The sequence below is a fragment of the Lates calcarifer genome, linkage group LG2, assembly GCF_001640805.2.
Source record: "Lates calcarifer isolate ASB-BC8 linkage group LG2, TLL_Latcal_v3, whole genome shotgun sequence".
In the NCBI taxonomy this organism is placed as follows: Eukaryota; Metazoa; Chordata; class Actinopteri; family Centropomidae; genus Lates; species Lates calcarifer.
Window position 1 is genome coordinate 19,980,094 of NC_066834.1, and position 16,574 is coordinate 19,996,667.

General features: G+C 43.0%; 1 protein-coding gene across 1 annotated transcript in view; it reads left to right on the forward strand.

The window, feature by feature from the left end:
* Window positions 1–16,574, forward strand: part of LOC108897744 (AT-rich interactive domain-containing protein 3B) — a 48,518-nt gene that overhangs the window by 1,682 nt on the left and 30,262 nt on the right. Inside the window, exon 2 of the mRNA XM_018697506.2 lies at window positions 41–670. Within this exon, the coding sequence (XP_018553022.1) occupies window positions 41–670 (630 nt within the window). The remainder of the gene's footprint in view (window positions 1–40; window positions 671–16,574) is intronic.

Sequence of the window (16,574 nt, forward strand, 5' to 3'; positions counted from 1 at the left end):
TATGGTAGGTTATCAGTGACCCCTTCTCTTCCTCCCACAGCCCAGCATGTCTCAGGAGCCTGGTGTGGCCTTTCCTCAGAGCACCTCTACAGGGGGGATGAAGCTGGAGGCAGTGATGGAGCAGCTCCAGCGCCAACAGCAGGCCCGACTGGAAATGGAGCGCAAGGAGAGGAAGCTGCGAGAGGCCCACATCATGTATGCTCAGCAGGTTGCTGCCCAGCAGGCCATCTTGGCGGCTGCCCGTGCTTCCGGGGCCAGCTTCATGGGCAAAACCCTGGCCGGCGTCCCTGGTGGTGGGCTGCCCCCCCGGGTTTCCAATCAGAGCAGTGTGGACTCGGAAAGAGAGGATGACGAGGATAGAGGCCGGGATTCTGGGGATGAGGATGACGACAATGAGATGATGGAGGGAGATGAGGGCAGTGATGAGGATGAGGGAAGTGCCAGTGGTCTGGAGTTCCTCCGCAAGCAGACCCTTGCTTTGCAGCAGAGCGCCTCCCGCATCCCAGTCCGTCCATTTGGCAGTTACTCTGCTTCAGCCCCCCAGAGGTCTGCATCGCCACCTGTCAGAGTAAAGCAGGAACCCGACGAGGGCCTGTCTCCTGCGGGGCCTCACTCTGCTACCTCTCCTAATGGACAGGCAGACTGGGGCTTTGAAGATCACTTCAGACAGGTTAGTACCCAGCCATGGCTCCTTGTCACACCATTTCTACCTTACACTTCAGCTCCACTGCCTTTCAAACCAAAGCTGGCTTCTTTTCATGTGTATTAAACCAGGATGACTCCGACCCTATCTAAAAAATTGACTATATCAAAAATATATATTAGCTATATCAAAATGGTATTGTTAATTGACCCAAAGGAGAAAGACCTTTCACTGTTCACCACTCTCCCTTTGAGTGTTTAGTTAGATTTGTCAGATGAGCCTCCTGCTGTGAGCAACTGCTTAATCTTGACTGTGGGACAAACCTCTCCAGCAGTATCTGTACACTTCAAATCTCAACGGAGGGTTGACCGCTGATTGGCTTTTGTGGCTAAAAATCCTCCTAAGTGAGTCCTGGCAGAGGGCCAGGCTGAGGCGCGATGTGTTCACGCTCACTAGCTCTCTCCCTCTGCGCTCACGTTCTGTGTGTGTGTGTGTGTCTCTCTCTCATTCTCTGTCCCTCTCTGGCGCTTTGCTCAAGCTCTGGTTTGGCTCTGATCCAGGTAGTGGAGTCAGGCAGGGCAGGGCTGCCGCTGAGAGGCTGTGGGTGGTTGGCCGGGTCAGCACGCGGATTTTGGGTGGGTGGGAAGGTAGGATGTAGTACACAGTAGCAACCCGTCACACACACACAAATACGCACACACACACCCCCGCCCCACCCTAAGAGTTTCGGCTGTGTGCCAAGTGCACTTTCTCTCGAAGGTAAATATTGCCTCAGCACAGTATTACAGAACACTGGAATGCCAACTGGGAGCCAAGCCGAGCTACGTGTGGTTTAGCATCATAGCTTGGAACATAACATGTTAAAGGGAGCTCAGCAGCCTGTGGATGATATAAAAAGCCTTAGTTGCACAAGAGTGGGCAGTGTCAGAGGACATATCTGCGCTTGATCAGTGGGCTGAGGGTGCAGGACTATCATGTGTCTGGATTTTATTACTGTCTATTTAAAGGCAAATGTCTTTGAATGGTGCTTCTCTAGACCACATTTCCAAATTTAGTTTTGGAGCATGGACATTTGGTAGTGACATGCTGGACAGAGATACCGAGGGAAGGCAGTAGTATGAGGGTGGTGGGAGAAGGAGCAGTTGTAGTTTTATTTTTATTATTCTAAATCAACTAGAGCCACTGCCCTCATGTGGGCCTGTTGGAGGTTATTAGAAACATCAGTGTAGTAGGGCTGGGCATTAAAACAATAACTACAGTTATAGCAATATCATTTTATATCGCAACATAAAATAATCACAGTATGCAGTGATTATATAATTTTTCTCGATAGAGATATAAAAAATGATTGTCAGGCGTTCAGTACAATTTATTTCAGTGCTTAGATAGCATGCACAGAAATAAATCAAAAATGGCCAGTCACCTTACAGTACGATAGAGGTGGATTAGTTAGGTTATATATATATTTTTTTTTTTCATTGTAATTGTCAGACTTGTGAAAGTTTTCACTGTTTGAAAAGCGTACTCTGACCATGAACAACAGTTATAAACCAAGTTAACTGTCTGGTTTCTTTAGCTTTCATTCAGGAGCAAAAAGTCTACCTTTGAATTTGAAAGAAACAATGATTTAACATTTATTGTGATAACTATTAATATTGACTGATCTGAAAATTTTGACCATTTTTGGTCGCCCAGCCCCATTCTGTTGGTTATGAACATTGTATGAAATGGAGTTTCACTGCATTGTATGGAGTGCTTATTGTTTCCCGGGGTGTCAGAAAGAGTGGAGTGGTATTATTCTGCAAGACAGTCAGGCTTTGTGTAAATGTTGTCAGAACAGAAGATCACAGCAGCAAAGTTGTAGCTGGCCAGTGCCCTATCTGTGGCCTGGCGTCTTTTATTAGGAGAGGAGGGATGAGCCTGGGGGGTTGGGGGAGGCATTATGGGATGAGAATTGGTCTGGCCTTTTTTTTGTTTCCTCTCTTTTATCTTTCCTGTCATTATGTCAGCTCTGCAGTATTTAATGACTGCTCATCTCTTCAGGCAGTTTCAGGTTGCACCGCTGTAGGGGGAGGGGGACAGTGGAGGTAGAAGTACTGTTTTTTTTTTTTTTTTTCCTTTTTTGATGTCATTGTCTTCGAGGGGCCAGAGACAAGCCTAGCAGATGCCGCAAATACTGACCCCCTATAATAATGGGGGAAGCACATTTATTGCGTTCTAAAAGCAGCAACAAAGGGAAGATGCTAAAGCTAGACTAGCTAAAGAAACAAATATACGGAAGAACATTTACATTAGCATTTACATTTCATGTAGCCAGTCACATTGGGAGGAGGCTTTTATCCAGAGCACCTTGTGTGTGTGTGCGTGTGTGTGTGTGTGTGTAAGTTGTGACCACTCTGACTTACATACTGCCCTGTTGTTGAGTCATAGCTGACCATATTTAAAGACTTTGGCTCCTGGTTTCATCAAGAGCAGCTGATGCATTTGACTGGTTCACCAACAAAAAAAGTGATGACTGTGATGATTCATAGTTTTTAGACAATGTGTGGAACACGTGTAACGTGTTGCCCATATGACAATGAGCAGTATGCCTCTGTATTAACAATGTAACACATAGTTGTATGCAATTTGCCTCAGCGAGTGCCAGCGCTTGACTGACAACCGTTTGATTAGTCCGTCTTGTCGTCCCATACTCCTTAGTGTTTTGAGTGTATATGAGTGGTGAGGGCCTATACGGGTCAGATGGGGGTGGTCAGACACGGGTAGCCAGTGTTTTTGTGTCAGTGATGTATGTGTGGTGACCTCAGCCCTGTCCTAAACAGCAGAGTAAATAATTGTCAAACAAGGGGACGGACAAAGCCGTCGCGTGGAGAGAGAGCTGGGGCGGGCAACTGGCCGGCCTCAGCACTCTGGCCTCTGCCGCAGTGGGACAGAGGCTGTATGACCCCTGTAATCCACCCCACCCCTCATGCTTACATACACACACATGTCCAAAGACCCCCACACTACTTGTGATAATCCCTCTGTGATTAATAGAGTTTTAATCATGCCCACAGAACACAGATTGTGTCTTATGTCTTAATATACTGCAGCCCATCGCTTCAGTTGGATTGGGCTGGATGTTGTTACTGAGGGACGTTCTGCGGTATGCTACAGGTGGTGTGTGAACACAGTGGCTCTTGTTGACAAGTTTTATGTTCACAAGCTGTGCAGCTCTGCCTTTAGACAAATGAGACAAAATGGAGGCAGTGAGCAGAGCATGTCTACATTTGCATTGCTGTGATCACAAAGGGAGAGTGATGACAAAGGTACAAGACATGGAAACTAATATGAGTACTTCTCTTATCACATCACAAGACTGAATAGTAGGAATACTTGCCAAGCATACAGCCAGGTGTCGGTTTGACAGATTGGTGGCCACTTTTGAATTGCTTCTAACCGGGGCACTGATGTCATTGTGTAATGATATTGCATGATTCAAGGAAGAAATTATATTAAGAATACGCAACAATACACAGTATGGTTCTCTCTTTCATTGTGTGTCATTGACTAAGAGCCAAAAATGTTAGCCTAGTAAATGTAGATATACAATTGCAAGGTAATGCATTTAGCAGGCTCAATTACAAGAGGCTGAATAAGTACCGTGTGCAGGCTGATTAAATTTGTAGTTTGTCATTTGGGTCAGATCAGAGACGTTTTTGATGTGGAGATTCCGCAAACCAGGAAAAGCTGGGAAACTTTATTGTTTGATCACTTCAGAAGAAGTAAATCAGTGCCACAGGAGAGCTTACTTGCCAAGGCAAGACGGAAAGTGGCAGGACTGGTCTTCAGTGAGGACACATGCAATGCAGGAAAAGAGGTGGCCGTCCAGACCATAGTGGTCCAAATCTGGTTTCTTGGGGTAGCTGGGTGACTGCTACTTTTGAGCTCCACCATCACTTGCCATCCTTGAACCCAGTTCTACCGCTCAGGAACTGAAGCCTGTCTGTTGAGCCAGCGCTGTTGCATAATTTAGCTGTCGCCCCAGCAACACACCAGCCAGGAAGTGGGGAGCTGCACGGCTGCAGTGCAGAGATCGATAAGGATTGTGTGTGAGCTTTTAGAGGCAGGAATGTTTGGCCTCATTTATGGTTCATTTATGATAAATGAGGAAGACATTGTATTTAGCAGATTCAAGTTATCATTTTGACAGTGGAATGTGAAACAAATCTAGCTTGGCGCGTCAGCCCCACTACTACAGTGTTGTTGGAAAAGCTGCTGGATGTGTGAGAAACATACAACAGTATCACCATGTCTCTTGGTAGAATCACGGTGGGAGTCAGGGGGCCTGTTTGCCTGGTGTGCATCCTGTATACGCCAACCTGACCTGGTTTCTGCTTTCTGAGTGTTATGTTGGTGTCTCACATGCCTGTAACTGTCAGTGGGTTTTAAATGGTGTACTTAGTCTTATTATGATTACTGGACTTCCTGTTATGCTGATGTAATAAGGCTGGAATTACCATCTGACCCCTGTTTGTACAAACCACTCGCAAATGGAGGTCATTCAGATGAGGAGTAATGAGGAAGGCTAAAGTGCATTAAAACATGCTGCAGTGCTTGCTCAGAACAAAGACGTGTGACGATAATGTGTGAGACCTGTATTGTTACTGCCATGCTTAAACTGTTGAGCTAAACAGGGAATTGAAAACCTCAACCCTGACTGTTCACTTCTGTCAACACAGACAACAATGCATTCACATGACAATGAATACAATGTTTCACCTGTTAAACTGTCCAAGAACTGAACAGTGTTACAGTAAAGGCCCCACACAAATATCTGTGCAGTAAATCAGTACATCAGTCATTGTTTAGCATAGAGTAAGTGCTGATGAGTTGTTTGATTCCTTTATTCAAGCTATTTTTGTGTAGCAGTTCAGAGGTTCAGAGAACGATTTAACAGATCAAGTGATTTAAAAAAAAGTAGACGAATTAGACATCATTAAAAAATAGTGTTTCTTTATCTCGTGTAAAGAAATGTACAATTTTAATTGAAATGAAGCACAAATAAATAACTTGATTTTCTTGTCACATAGCCCTGGTGTACACTGGCTTACATTTATTAAAGCTCTTTTAATTTTTTTCTCCTGGATCTCTTTAATTCCTCACCAGGTTCTTTGTCATCTGGTTGACTTAGTGACTACAAAATTATATTACTAATGGCGTTTGTGATGAATGGCCAGGATACTAACTGGTTAACCTTATTTCTAAATTTGCTCCCTTAGCTACCACACTGATCTTAGTTCAGATTAGGCTGGTTAAGGTGTCTGATTCCAGTTGTGTTCTTAGCTCACTTAGCTGTAATTCCCTTAAACATTTTGACTGACCTGCCATCTCTTTCTCTGTTCTTGGTTTCATGTCATCTTGTGAATGAATGTGACATGTTCTTGCACTGTTTTATATAATACATTCAGGTTTGTGCCTATAGTTCTTCATGTTACTGTAAAGTAAAGATTTAAAGTGTTTTTAAGTCATTCCCCCTGGTAAATTCAGACTTAAAATCTCAAAACTATCTTTTCCAAGATGTGTTTTGGTAGTCCGGTTTTTAACATGAGGTATAGTGTTTACCCATTCATTTATATGGTGCAAGCCTTTGGGATTTCTCAGTTTATGTTTGTAGTTCAGCACTGTGTGAACTTCGCTTTGCCTCATTAAGAGCAGACCTCCACTGGTTTGGTTGGATGGAGGCGACAGGGCTTTTAGCTCTGGATTGCCCTTTTTTAATGGCATTTTTCTGATTGATGTCTCTCTGTGCTTAATGTAGCCTGGCTGTTATGGCTAGGGTTGAATTTGTGTCAGGATGGAAACAAATAAGGGCTTACAACGGTACAATTAGTGCTCTGTAATTCTATTTTGCACTTCCAGTTTCCAGTAGAGTTGGTGTATAGGCAATATGGGAACATTTAACTCAATTAAAATTGTCCATTACATTTAAAAATAGTGAGTCTGAAGTGAAGTAATACAATTTTGTTTTTCAAACCATAATATTCATTATTATGGTATTTATGCAAATAGCCTCAGCTGTGGGCTATTGATGATGATTACCATATTACAGTACAATTGTGGCAGCCACCAAATATTAATCTTTTCAGATCTTGTCACATTGTTGTGTGGCAGTGCTCATTATTTTTAATGCTGCTTTGTCATGTGTTTTTCTGGATCAAGTGACCTGCATTTGCTCAGTTTTCTATGTTTTTTGGTATATTAACATCTGTCAAGCAACCCTAAAATATCAGTATGTGTGAGAAAATTTTCACATGCAAATGGAAGTTTTAGGTTTATCTAAGGTGTAATGATCCTGGTATTGAACAAACTTCATTTTGTGCTGACTGGCTCTTAACAGCCAAGTGTGGAAGATTTCCCCAGCCCAGAAATAGAGGTATTGAATTTAGTAGGGAGATGAAGGGGGAGAGAGAGAGGGAGGAGGAGATGCTGTGGAAGAGGGGTTAGTGGTCTGGCTCCACACACTACACTGCCCCACCCAGAGGAAACATTCCAGACGGAATTAAAGAGTTAACTCTTCAAACAGTGAACATTCCCACCGGGGGCTCCCAGCAAGAGACAGGGGGTTTGATGGGGGTGGGTGGGTGCTTGTCCATGTTGTAGTCGGGACCCTGATTGGTGATCTTTCAATTCATTTCACTCAGTGTCGCAGGGGCTGTAAAAGAAAAAAGCCAAAGGGCCTGAATGGGAGGAGCTGGATGGGAGGGCCCATTGGTGCAGGCAGAGACACTCTTTTTCTTTTTTTTTTTTTTTATTTGTCTGAGTCCCAAAGGGCACATCTGCTGCTGGCAGACGGGAGGAGGCTTCTCGTGGTGGCCCCAGTCCCTTCACCTCTGCCACATCATGGCCTGGTGTGCTAATTGGCGGTGTCTAGTCTGTTGTGATGATTCTGCCATCCACACACATGAGACCTCTGGTTTTAGATTGCCACGTTATTCATGCATGGATTCATGGTCTTGCGTCCTCCATCAAATTGAGGAATGGTTTACACTAATAGTTACATTTTCACTCCACACTGGTAATGTGGATGAAATATAAACCGCAAAGACATCCTAGATGGAGAGCACTCAGACCAGACTTTTTCAAATGGAGCTCTGTGGTTCTGTGGTTTGAAAACATTTAGCAACTTGTTTTTCTAAGTATTTTGTACCATATTTCATAAGAGCTATGTATTTTCAATTAAACACAGTTAAAGGGATCATGTCTGTTAAAGCGGATGTTACTTATCCAAGATGTCTGAGGCTTTCACCATTCAACATGTCTGCACCTCCTTCAGAGAGGAAGACCTAGAAGTACTGCTGTAGAGAAGTTGAAATGCTAATTTCCCATTTGGTTTTATTATCTATGCCCTAGTAATTTGCATTGTGGACGTAGGACGTATTTGTGCAACGTTGCATCTCTTTAAGTCTGACTGTTCCGTACTCCTGTGCACATGCCACTTTACAAGCACCAGTCCTCAGATCAATATAAATATCCTCACGAAAGCAAAAAGTTTGTTGTGCTCCTTTAGACAAACCCATTTCATTTTGCTTTGCCAAGTCACAAAAGCACAAGCCCAAGGTCTTCTTGCCTTTGTGGGAGAGGTGTCTGCCTTACAGCTGAAGTAGTCGCTCATGCAACAACATGCAAATGACTTGTTGGATGACCCCTCATGCGCATTGTCAGCGAGGGCCACGGTGCTCCTCGCCATTTAATTGAATTGAAAGGCAAAAGTTCTCACATTTAAATGCAAATGGTGCACGTCCATTAGAGTTGTCACACTTTTTTTTACCAAATCGACCCCGGAGGATTGACTTCCTTGCTTCTAATGGAAACTGAGCTACTGATGCCTGCTGTAATTTGATCAGTTGGTAGTGAAACCACAAGCCCCCCCCCCCCATTGCTGGTTCCATTCCTCCTTTACAACCACTTCCACTCAGCATATTTCAACACCTGCTCTTTAATGAAGGCAAACAGAGAAAGGGCAATAGCCAAATGAAACAAAGACATCCACCAACGCCTTTGGCAGCTGCAGGGAAATAGAGCCAAGGTCATATGACACTGTTGAGCAAAGTCTCCTTGGGTTTTATATAGGCTGACTGCATACAGTCATATATACCTTACACATGTATGTACTACTGTACTGTGACTACTGTTCACATTGTGTGTTGCACTGACCCTTGGTACGGTATGTGAGGTCTTGTTGTCCTTGTACCTTATATGGTCTCTTATATACTGTGTATTTAACTTGTTGGTCCATCTTTGAACCACTGCTCACATGATTAATTCTCTACACATATTGTACTCGGTATTTAAAAGGGTTTTTGATGATCCATTTCGAATGGAAAAAACACACTTATGCTCATTATCACAGCACATGTATAAAGTGATGTGTAACCACCCTCTTACATTATTTATCACACATATATTTTACAGTATAATCATTAAAGGCCTGATGCTGTCACAGCTGATTTGAGTCTGGTATTATTTTATGTCTTTTGCTCCTAGTGCCAGTACAATGCCTTCATTTTAACAATGAAACTAAAGTATACTCTACTCTTTTCAATATTTTACTTTTAGGACTTTAAACAAAACCATTTTTTTATTTTGCAAAAGAAGCCAGACTTCCCAAATGTAAAACATTGTCTAAAACTAAGCAGCTGTGCAAGAACTTTTCCAAATAAAATTGTTTAATATTTAAAAAATTTTAAAAAAGTGATAATTTGAAAATCATCTGAAAATAAGTATTGAGTTTCAAAACACTGATTCCATGTAAAGTCACTTTGCTCAGTGTAGATTGAGTCATACTACAGTTCTTTTTCTAAATAGTATATTTTTTCAGCACCCAGGAGAAAAAGGCATTGGTTAAATTAGAGGTAAATTGCTTTAACCTGTACATATTTTTGTTAAAATAACTTTAATGATGCCTTTGGAAGACGTTATAAAGTTTTAGCTGCATGGTATAGTGGAGTAGGAGGTTGACCTGCTGACACTTAGCAGGGAGGTGTCTGACCTTCATTACCTAATAATGCCTGTAATGCATACTTTTATGAGGAAGACAGAGGAGATTTAGCTGGTTTTTAGAAGTTCATTATAGATGGATATCATAACATTTTGTGGACATATTTTAAGCAGAGGCTCTAGGGCTTTATGGTCCTTTATAGAGCTAAATTGAAAATGCCCTCATCTGCCCAATCTAAAGACCTATTCGAAAGCAGGTGTTTCAAAAATAGTTCACAGTTAACACGTAGACTGCGTCTGTGTCTATATCAGGGGCCTAAAACAAAGTCAGAACTGTGAGAGTATCTTTGTTTCAGCCACAACCATATCCAGCTAGCACAATGCAGTTGTAGAGAAAAGATATTGTCTTTTGGGTCTGCTTTACTCCTTTTAGAAAGGGCCAGGCAGTGAGGAGGTGTGAAGGTGAAGAGTGAGAGTTGCCTATTGTTAGTCACTTTCTTGGCTGTCTGCTGCAACTGCTTTGGCTGAGCTCCAGGCTGGTGTCAGGAGTCCGTAGGTGCTAACTGGGCCACTGTGTCAGGACCCTCGGGTAAACACAGCAGCTGACTGGGACCTGGCACAAAGCCCTGCAGAGTAGAAGGAGGTGAAAGAGGTGTGGGAGGCTTTCCTTTCATTATGGCCTGCCTGCTTTTCAGTCTGCACACTCATTGCGCTGCCTGCCAAAAATCTCATGTAGTTTATAGTAGCATGTGGCCAGGTTGTTTGTCTGCCAAGTCTTCAAACAGAAGCTGAGCGTAATCATGTGCTCGTAAGAGGGAGCTCCCAGCAGAGGAGGAAGAAAAGAAAAAAAACCTGGCTGCTGCCCAGGAAACGTCACATTACACTAAAAGCAATGTGTTCAAAGCTCAGCTTCCAACATTTACATTCTGTGTTCAGGGCTGTACATCCCCCAAAGCTGCTCACTTCCTGAATCACAATCGTCACAAGAACCCAACAGTAAGTTGTGTGTCTGTTACAGCCAGGGGCTCATAATCTTAAATGTTTTGGTAGTTTGCTCACATAGCTCATATAGGGAAAAAAGCACTAATTCTCATTAACCTGAATAAAATCATTCATGATGATTTATTTGCATAGGTTTAAAAAATTAAGAATCGGGCCTTGATTTTTTTCCAGCATGCTGTGTCATGTTCTTACGAAGAAATACATCAGAATCTGTGCGTCATTTTCATTATCAGTACATGAATTGAGCTTTATAGAAGTAAAGAATGACGTCCAACCCTTCTTTGATTTAAATTTGCATGGGTGTCAGCAGCAGGCATATTGCTGGATTCACCAAATCTATTGGTGTGAAAGCCTTGTATTGAATCATTGAATTTTCTCAGAGGGCAAAAAAAAAAAAGAAAGAAAACGCATCACGCTCTGACTTGTAGCTGATCTGGTTAATAGACAATCACACTGTGAATAGTACTATGGACCATGTCAACTGCAGTCGATAATTTCAAAAGCCATGTTAGTAAATGATTAAAGAGTGGCACAGAAAATTGAATTATTAACAGCAGGGACTACACTGAATGTAGGTTATTATACAAACTATACATTGTAGCTTCTTATGGTTATCACAGCTGTTACTCTGTTGTTTGGTGTTCTTCAGTTTGATGAGGGTTTATAATTTTTCCTATACACTTAATTATTTAACAACAGAAATATAATCTTGCAGAATAAGCCATTGTCTATTTTCAAGTGTCAGTTGTAAACAGGCACTGAGTGTGATCCTTACCTGAAATTCACATAATGTGTATCAGATCACAGCGTCACTCTGTTTGGACAAACATCAGCATATTAATGTGGAACACGGTTCAATAATGTTTGTGGCAGATTTGGGATGCCCCAACCCCCAGCGGAGCCAGCCTTGATTAGCCAGCCATCTGGTCAAACAAAGACTTCTCAGGTTTTCCTGCCCCAAATAAATGTGATTAGAAAACCTGAGGAAGCTCCACGCTTTTAGCACAGGGAGGATGTAGGATCAGATCATTTGGTTCAAAACTGGTAGCAACAATTATTAAATGATTGACAAACACAAAAATTGGATCAGAATCTAACACATCCCTTAAATTCTTTAAGGAAAATTAGATCATCAAATAGAGTTTATTGTATACCATGGTTGAAATACATAGTGGAACATAGGTTCACTACACACCATAGGAGCGGAATTAAATTATATTAGCATGGGTGAATGTGAACCATTCGCTCTGCAAACATCTGCTTACCTGTAAATCTGTCATTGCAAACGTTGTGTATCTTTGGTTTAACTACTCTCAGTATGTACTTTTTGTATTACATACAGTACAGCCTGTTTGCTCAGTTATCTATACCATATTCTCTACTGCTACGACAACCTAATTTCCCCATGAGAATCACCACAGTTTTATCTAATCTGATCATCGTCAACTGCAACATAGAGTAGTAAAAAGCAAACATATAATAGTGTTCTGTCTCTTGACGCTATCAGCAATTTAAAGCAACACTGTGTAACTTTTGCTGCGCGTGGTTACAGACAAACACAAAATTCATGAAAGGGGGTTGATAAATGATATAAATAATTACAAAGCTAGCTTCTTTTTTCATCTCTTTATTTAATGTTTGTTTTAACCTGCTTGCTAGGCTAAGTTAATATGGGTAGAAGACAATCACTAATGGTGACACCTAGTACCAGAGCATATGAATGCTTAACACACTATTCAAGGCTGGTTTGCAAATACTGAATGCCTACATTTTGCGGAGTTAGTCTGTCGCAACTGAACAAAGCTATTGCACACCATGGCTAACATTTTGAACTTGATGGTTGCTGGTTAATAATGGTTGTATGATGATTGCACTTTGACAGTGAAATGACTCTGAAAGCTCTTATATTTTGGTTCTTTGATTTCCACATTAATCATGACTTTGGTTTGGTTAGGTTGTTCTCTTCAAGTTTTTGGGGGATCTCTGCTGTTTTTCGATTGTCCAGTAGAGATGTAGTAGCTTGTCGGCCCCTGGAGATGAGCTCCAGATGCGTGACGGGCTGCACCATCCTAGCTTGGGTCCCTGAGGGGTACTGGCCTGTCAGAGGTGGAATGCCCCTGTACACTTAACGCTAGCTGAGAGGAAACAGATACCTCTGGTGCTGAACGGAGAAATCGCTCCTTATCGATTAGACTCTGCAGAAAGCTGTGAATTGCGCTTATGGTTTGAACATTTGATACTGCAGATTCAGAGGGATAGCCATAACACTAACTTCTCTGATGGAGGAAACCCCCAGAATAACGGGACTGGTTTCTAGCCCTCCCTGTGCCTCTCTGCCCCTCTGCCATTTGCCAGACAAAGAGGTTCTTTACTCATCTGACTGCAGGCGTTGTGACCTCTATCATTTCATATGTAATTAGATGTGATGTGGCCTAATAGTAGTGAAGGTTTTTTGTTGATTGTGAATGTATCAGGTTCCTGGCGCTGTCAGTATAATGAGAATGTATATAAAGGCCTATCAGGTCTGTGTGATGTCTTCAGCTGCCATTAGCATGGGGGTGAAGTGGATGCTTGCTCTTTGAAAGATGTGAGATATGCAAGGTATTTTTAGCCAAAGCTTTTAACCTAGAAGAAAAAGCTAATAGCTGCTTTGACCTGAATGCAGCAGTATAGCTTCTTGCTCAAAGTGGCATTTATTACAAGGGACCCCAAAATGTATTGAATTTCTTTTTTGGTCACTGCAATTCTTATAGCCTTAATACGCTGTGAGAATCTGATATAGTGTCTTTGTAGTGCTTTGCATATTAGAGACAACTTGATATCTGTCACTATACACTTCATAGAGCAAAACTAATAGCTTCAAATCAAATTATCTGTGAGGGGGGACCAAGGGCCCCCCCTGCAAGTCTGTGCGTAGTTTAGTTGAAAACTTATGGGCCTGAACCACTACGGGAAAGGGTTAACGTATGGAGTACTGTATGTGGTGGCACAGATGTGATTCACTAAAATGTTTGCTCTGCCTGTGAAAGGGTCTTTGAACCAATGAGTGTGAACTTCTGGCCACACCAGCCTATAAACGTTGCATTTGTGTGAGCGAAAGGGGCCAGCTAGTGTAATGGGGGATGGGGCCTCTGCCTGTGGAATGTGGTGTCTTGGTGAAAGGGCTGGAGCTGAACAAATGCAGTCAGTTTATTTGGCAAACCAGACTTGCTGGTCACCAGCAGACGTGTTTACTCAGGAACTAAATATGCAAATCCATCCCTGTCTTTCAGACATAAGCCTTTCTCGTTGGTTACAGTGTGGTGTCTCTGTCCCCCTCTTTCTCCCTCTGGATGTGGAATTGAATGAGAAAAAAAGAAAAAGTGTGTTGATCATTGTACAAGTTAGTTGGTCCTCTGACTGTTTGTCTGCCTGCCCATTTTCATTCTGTCTTTTTACCTGTGACCGCCCCCCACCCCCCTTTTTCCTTGGTTTTTCTTTTTCAGCTTTGTAATTGGAGTGATTAATGGAGGGAGGGGTGGTCATGCCTGGAGGCCTGTTTTCAGTGGCCTGTTTAGAAGTGCAGCACTGCTGAGGCTAGGGCAGGTAGCAACATGTTCTGCCCCTGGACGTTTAGCCCCTTGTCCTCGCCACTTTGTCTGTTCCCCCAAAAGCCAGAAATCTCTTCCAGCTACTAACATGACCGGACACTAAGAGGCAGGCATGCCCCTGGGTCCTGTTTTCTGCTGCCGGCCTGCTCTCTTGCGATATGCAACCTTTTTTATGCTAAATGCTTTATGCTAAATGAGACCAAAGAATCACCAGTGGATCTGTTCGCAAGTACGAACTCTACCGTATGTTCCCGAGAGGCAGTGAGATTTATTTCCCTCTCGTCGCACATGGAATCACGATTAGCCAGAGCCTTTGTTGGCGGTAGCGTATGGCCAGCTCACCATGAGATCCTTTACAGTAGTTAGCAGATAAAGAACGCCATCCGCTCAGCCCCAGATCCCAGCACACCGACCCCTCACCCCTCCCCTCCCCCATCACCCCTCCCCGTTGAGAGAGGCACTATAAATGATTCCCCGGAGTCCCGCAGAGGGATCAAGGCCCCAATTATTTGATTTGGATTAGAGATTGCTGCCCCCCACAATGCTCGTTTTTACAGGCATGCTGAGAGGAAGCAGATTCGCTTTCTTTGAGAGCACGAAGCCAACATTGCAGATGGACTTAAACTAAAGGCATCAGGGCTCTTGTTCTCTAGTAGATGAAAAAACAGGCTTTACTACTGTATATGTAGTCTGCCTAAAACACAGATCCATTTCTCTTAGCAAACAGGTGTGCAAAGCAAATGCCTATAAATCAGTTATTTACATCTATCAAAGGGTGCCACAGTACATTTTAATTATATTATAGAAAAAGAGGAGCCTGAACCTGAGTAGTTTGTGTGGCCTTTTTAGTCAAATGTACAAAATAAGCACCAGTTTAACTACTAATGTAGCCTCTTTTCTGACTATTCACCATTTATCACTGTTGTTGGCTACAATCCAGATTTCCGCCGGAGGCCTTGATTGTGATTAAATTACTGCCGCTGTGTCTGTTTAAAAGATTTCCCTCGCTGAACTGTTTTGACAGGTAGCAATTTGGCTAAAAAAGATTAGTGCGGGAATGAGATGTTAAGAGTACCTGTGGGATGAGAGGGGCTCTCCTGTTATTGTGAGGTCCTGTTACTGGTGTACTGGAATGTTGGTGAATTTCACTAAAGTCACCCTCCCTCCTGCGTCTGTACTGGCAGAGCTCGCATTGAGAGCGCTGTGACATTTTGTCAGTAATTTACTGCCTGTGGTTGCTATAGGTGCGTATGGTATGTGCGTGTATTTTGTTTTTATTAAGGATAGGTGTGGCTGTTTACACTGTTTTTTTTTTTTGTAGAGTGCAGTTTGATGAGGGTTTCCCATGGAAACCTTCACTGTGTTAGTCAAAGTTAGGATGTCTTGTCGGAGGTGAAGGGGTTAGGTCACCCTGGGAGCTGTGATCCTGCCCTCATCTCAGTTTCCCTGGTGTTGCTGTAGATGACTGAGGATGATGAGTATTGACGTGTGCTGTGAGATTGCGTCCGGAGGGGGCTGGGGACTTCCCTGTGTTTGCACATGAAGGGCTATTGATTTGGGCCTCCTGTTCAATGGCTGTGGCCCAGGGGACTTGGTCTGCAGTGTGGAGCTGTGTAGGGTGGGACACAGAGAGCCGTGACAGTAGCTCAAACTGGGAACACAGGGGTTAGGGGTAAGGCTGAGGGCTAACAGGGCTCTATTATGGCAGAGACATGTGCCGATCTTCTCTTGAGGCCTTGTTTAGTCTGCAGGATTACACTGAAAGGCTGCAAAGCAACTGCATGTTTCAGATGACCTATGGGGGGGTCAGTTATTTTTCTCCCATCCCATTAGCCAGTCATCAGCCTACTACATATAGTATGAAAATGACCTACTTCACATGAGTTCAGCTCTACCTACAAAGTATGCAACTGGCTTCTGACCGGTTTCAAAGCACATGTTGATCCAGTTTTTCCTCTTCCTTTTATTATCTTGAGATGATTGCCAAAGGGAGTCTAACACAATGAATATTTCCTTAGCCCCCTGGCTGCTATCTGAGCCCATCCAACCTCCTACTTGGAAGACTGAAGGCAAATCACATGATGCTTTTATTAAGAACAAGCCTCTTCATCTAATAACAGCTCCACTATCAAATTGGAGAAGTGCTGTCAACATCCTGAACAATCAATGCCATCCATCCCCCACTCCCCAAGCAGCAGCCATTAACCCTTCTTGTTCCGGCATGCCTGGCCTCACTAAAATGGTGGCTCTACTCCAGACATCTTTCTATAATGGCTGCGTAGAATTACCCCCAGGGTGTGTATCAACATTTAAGTGGGAGTGTGTTGCGAGGTTTGTCCGAATACAGGGTTATGCAAAGA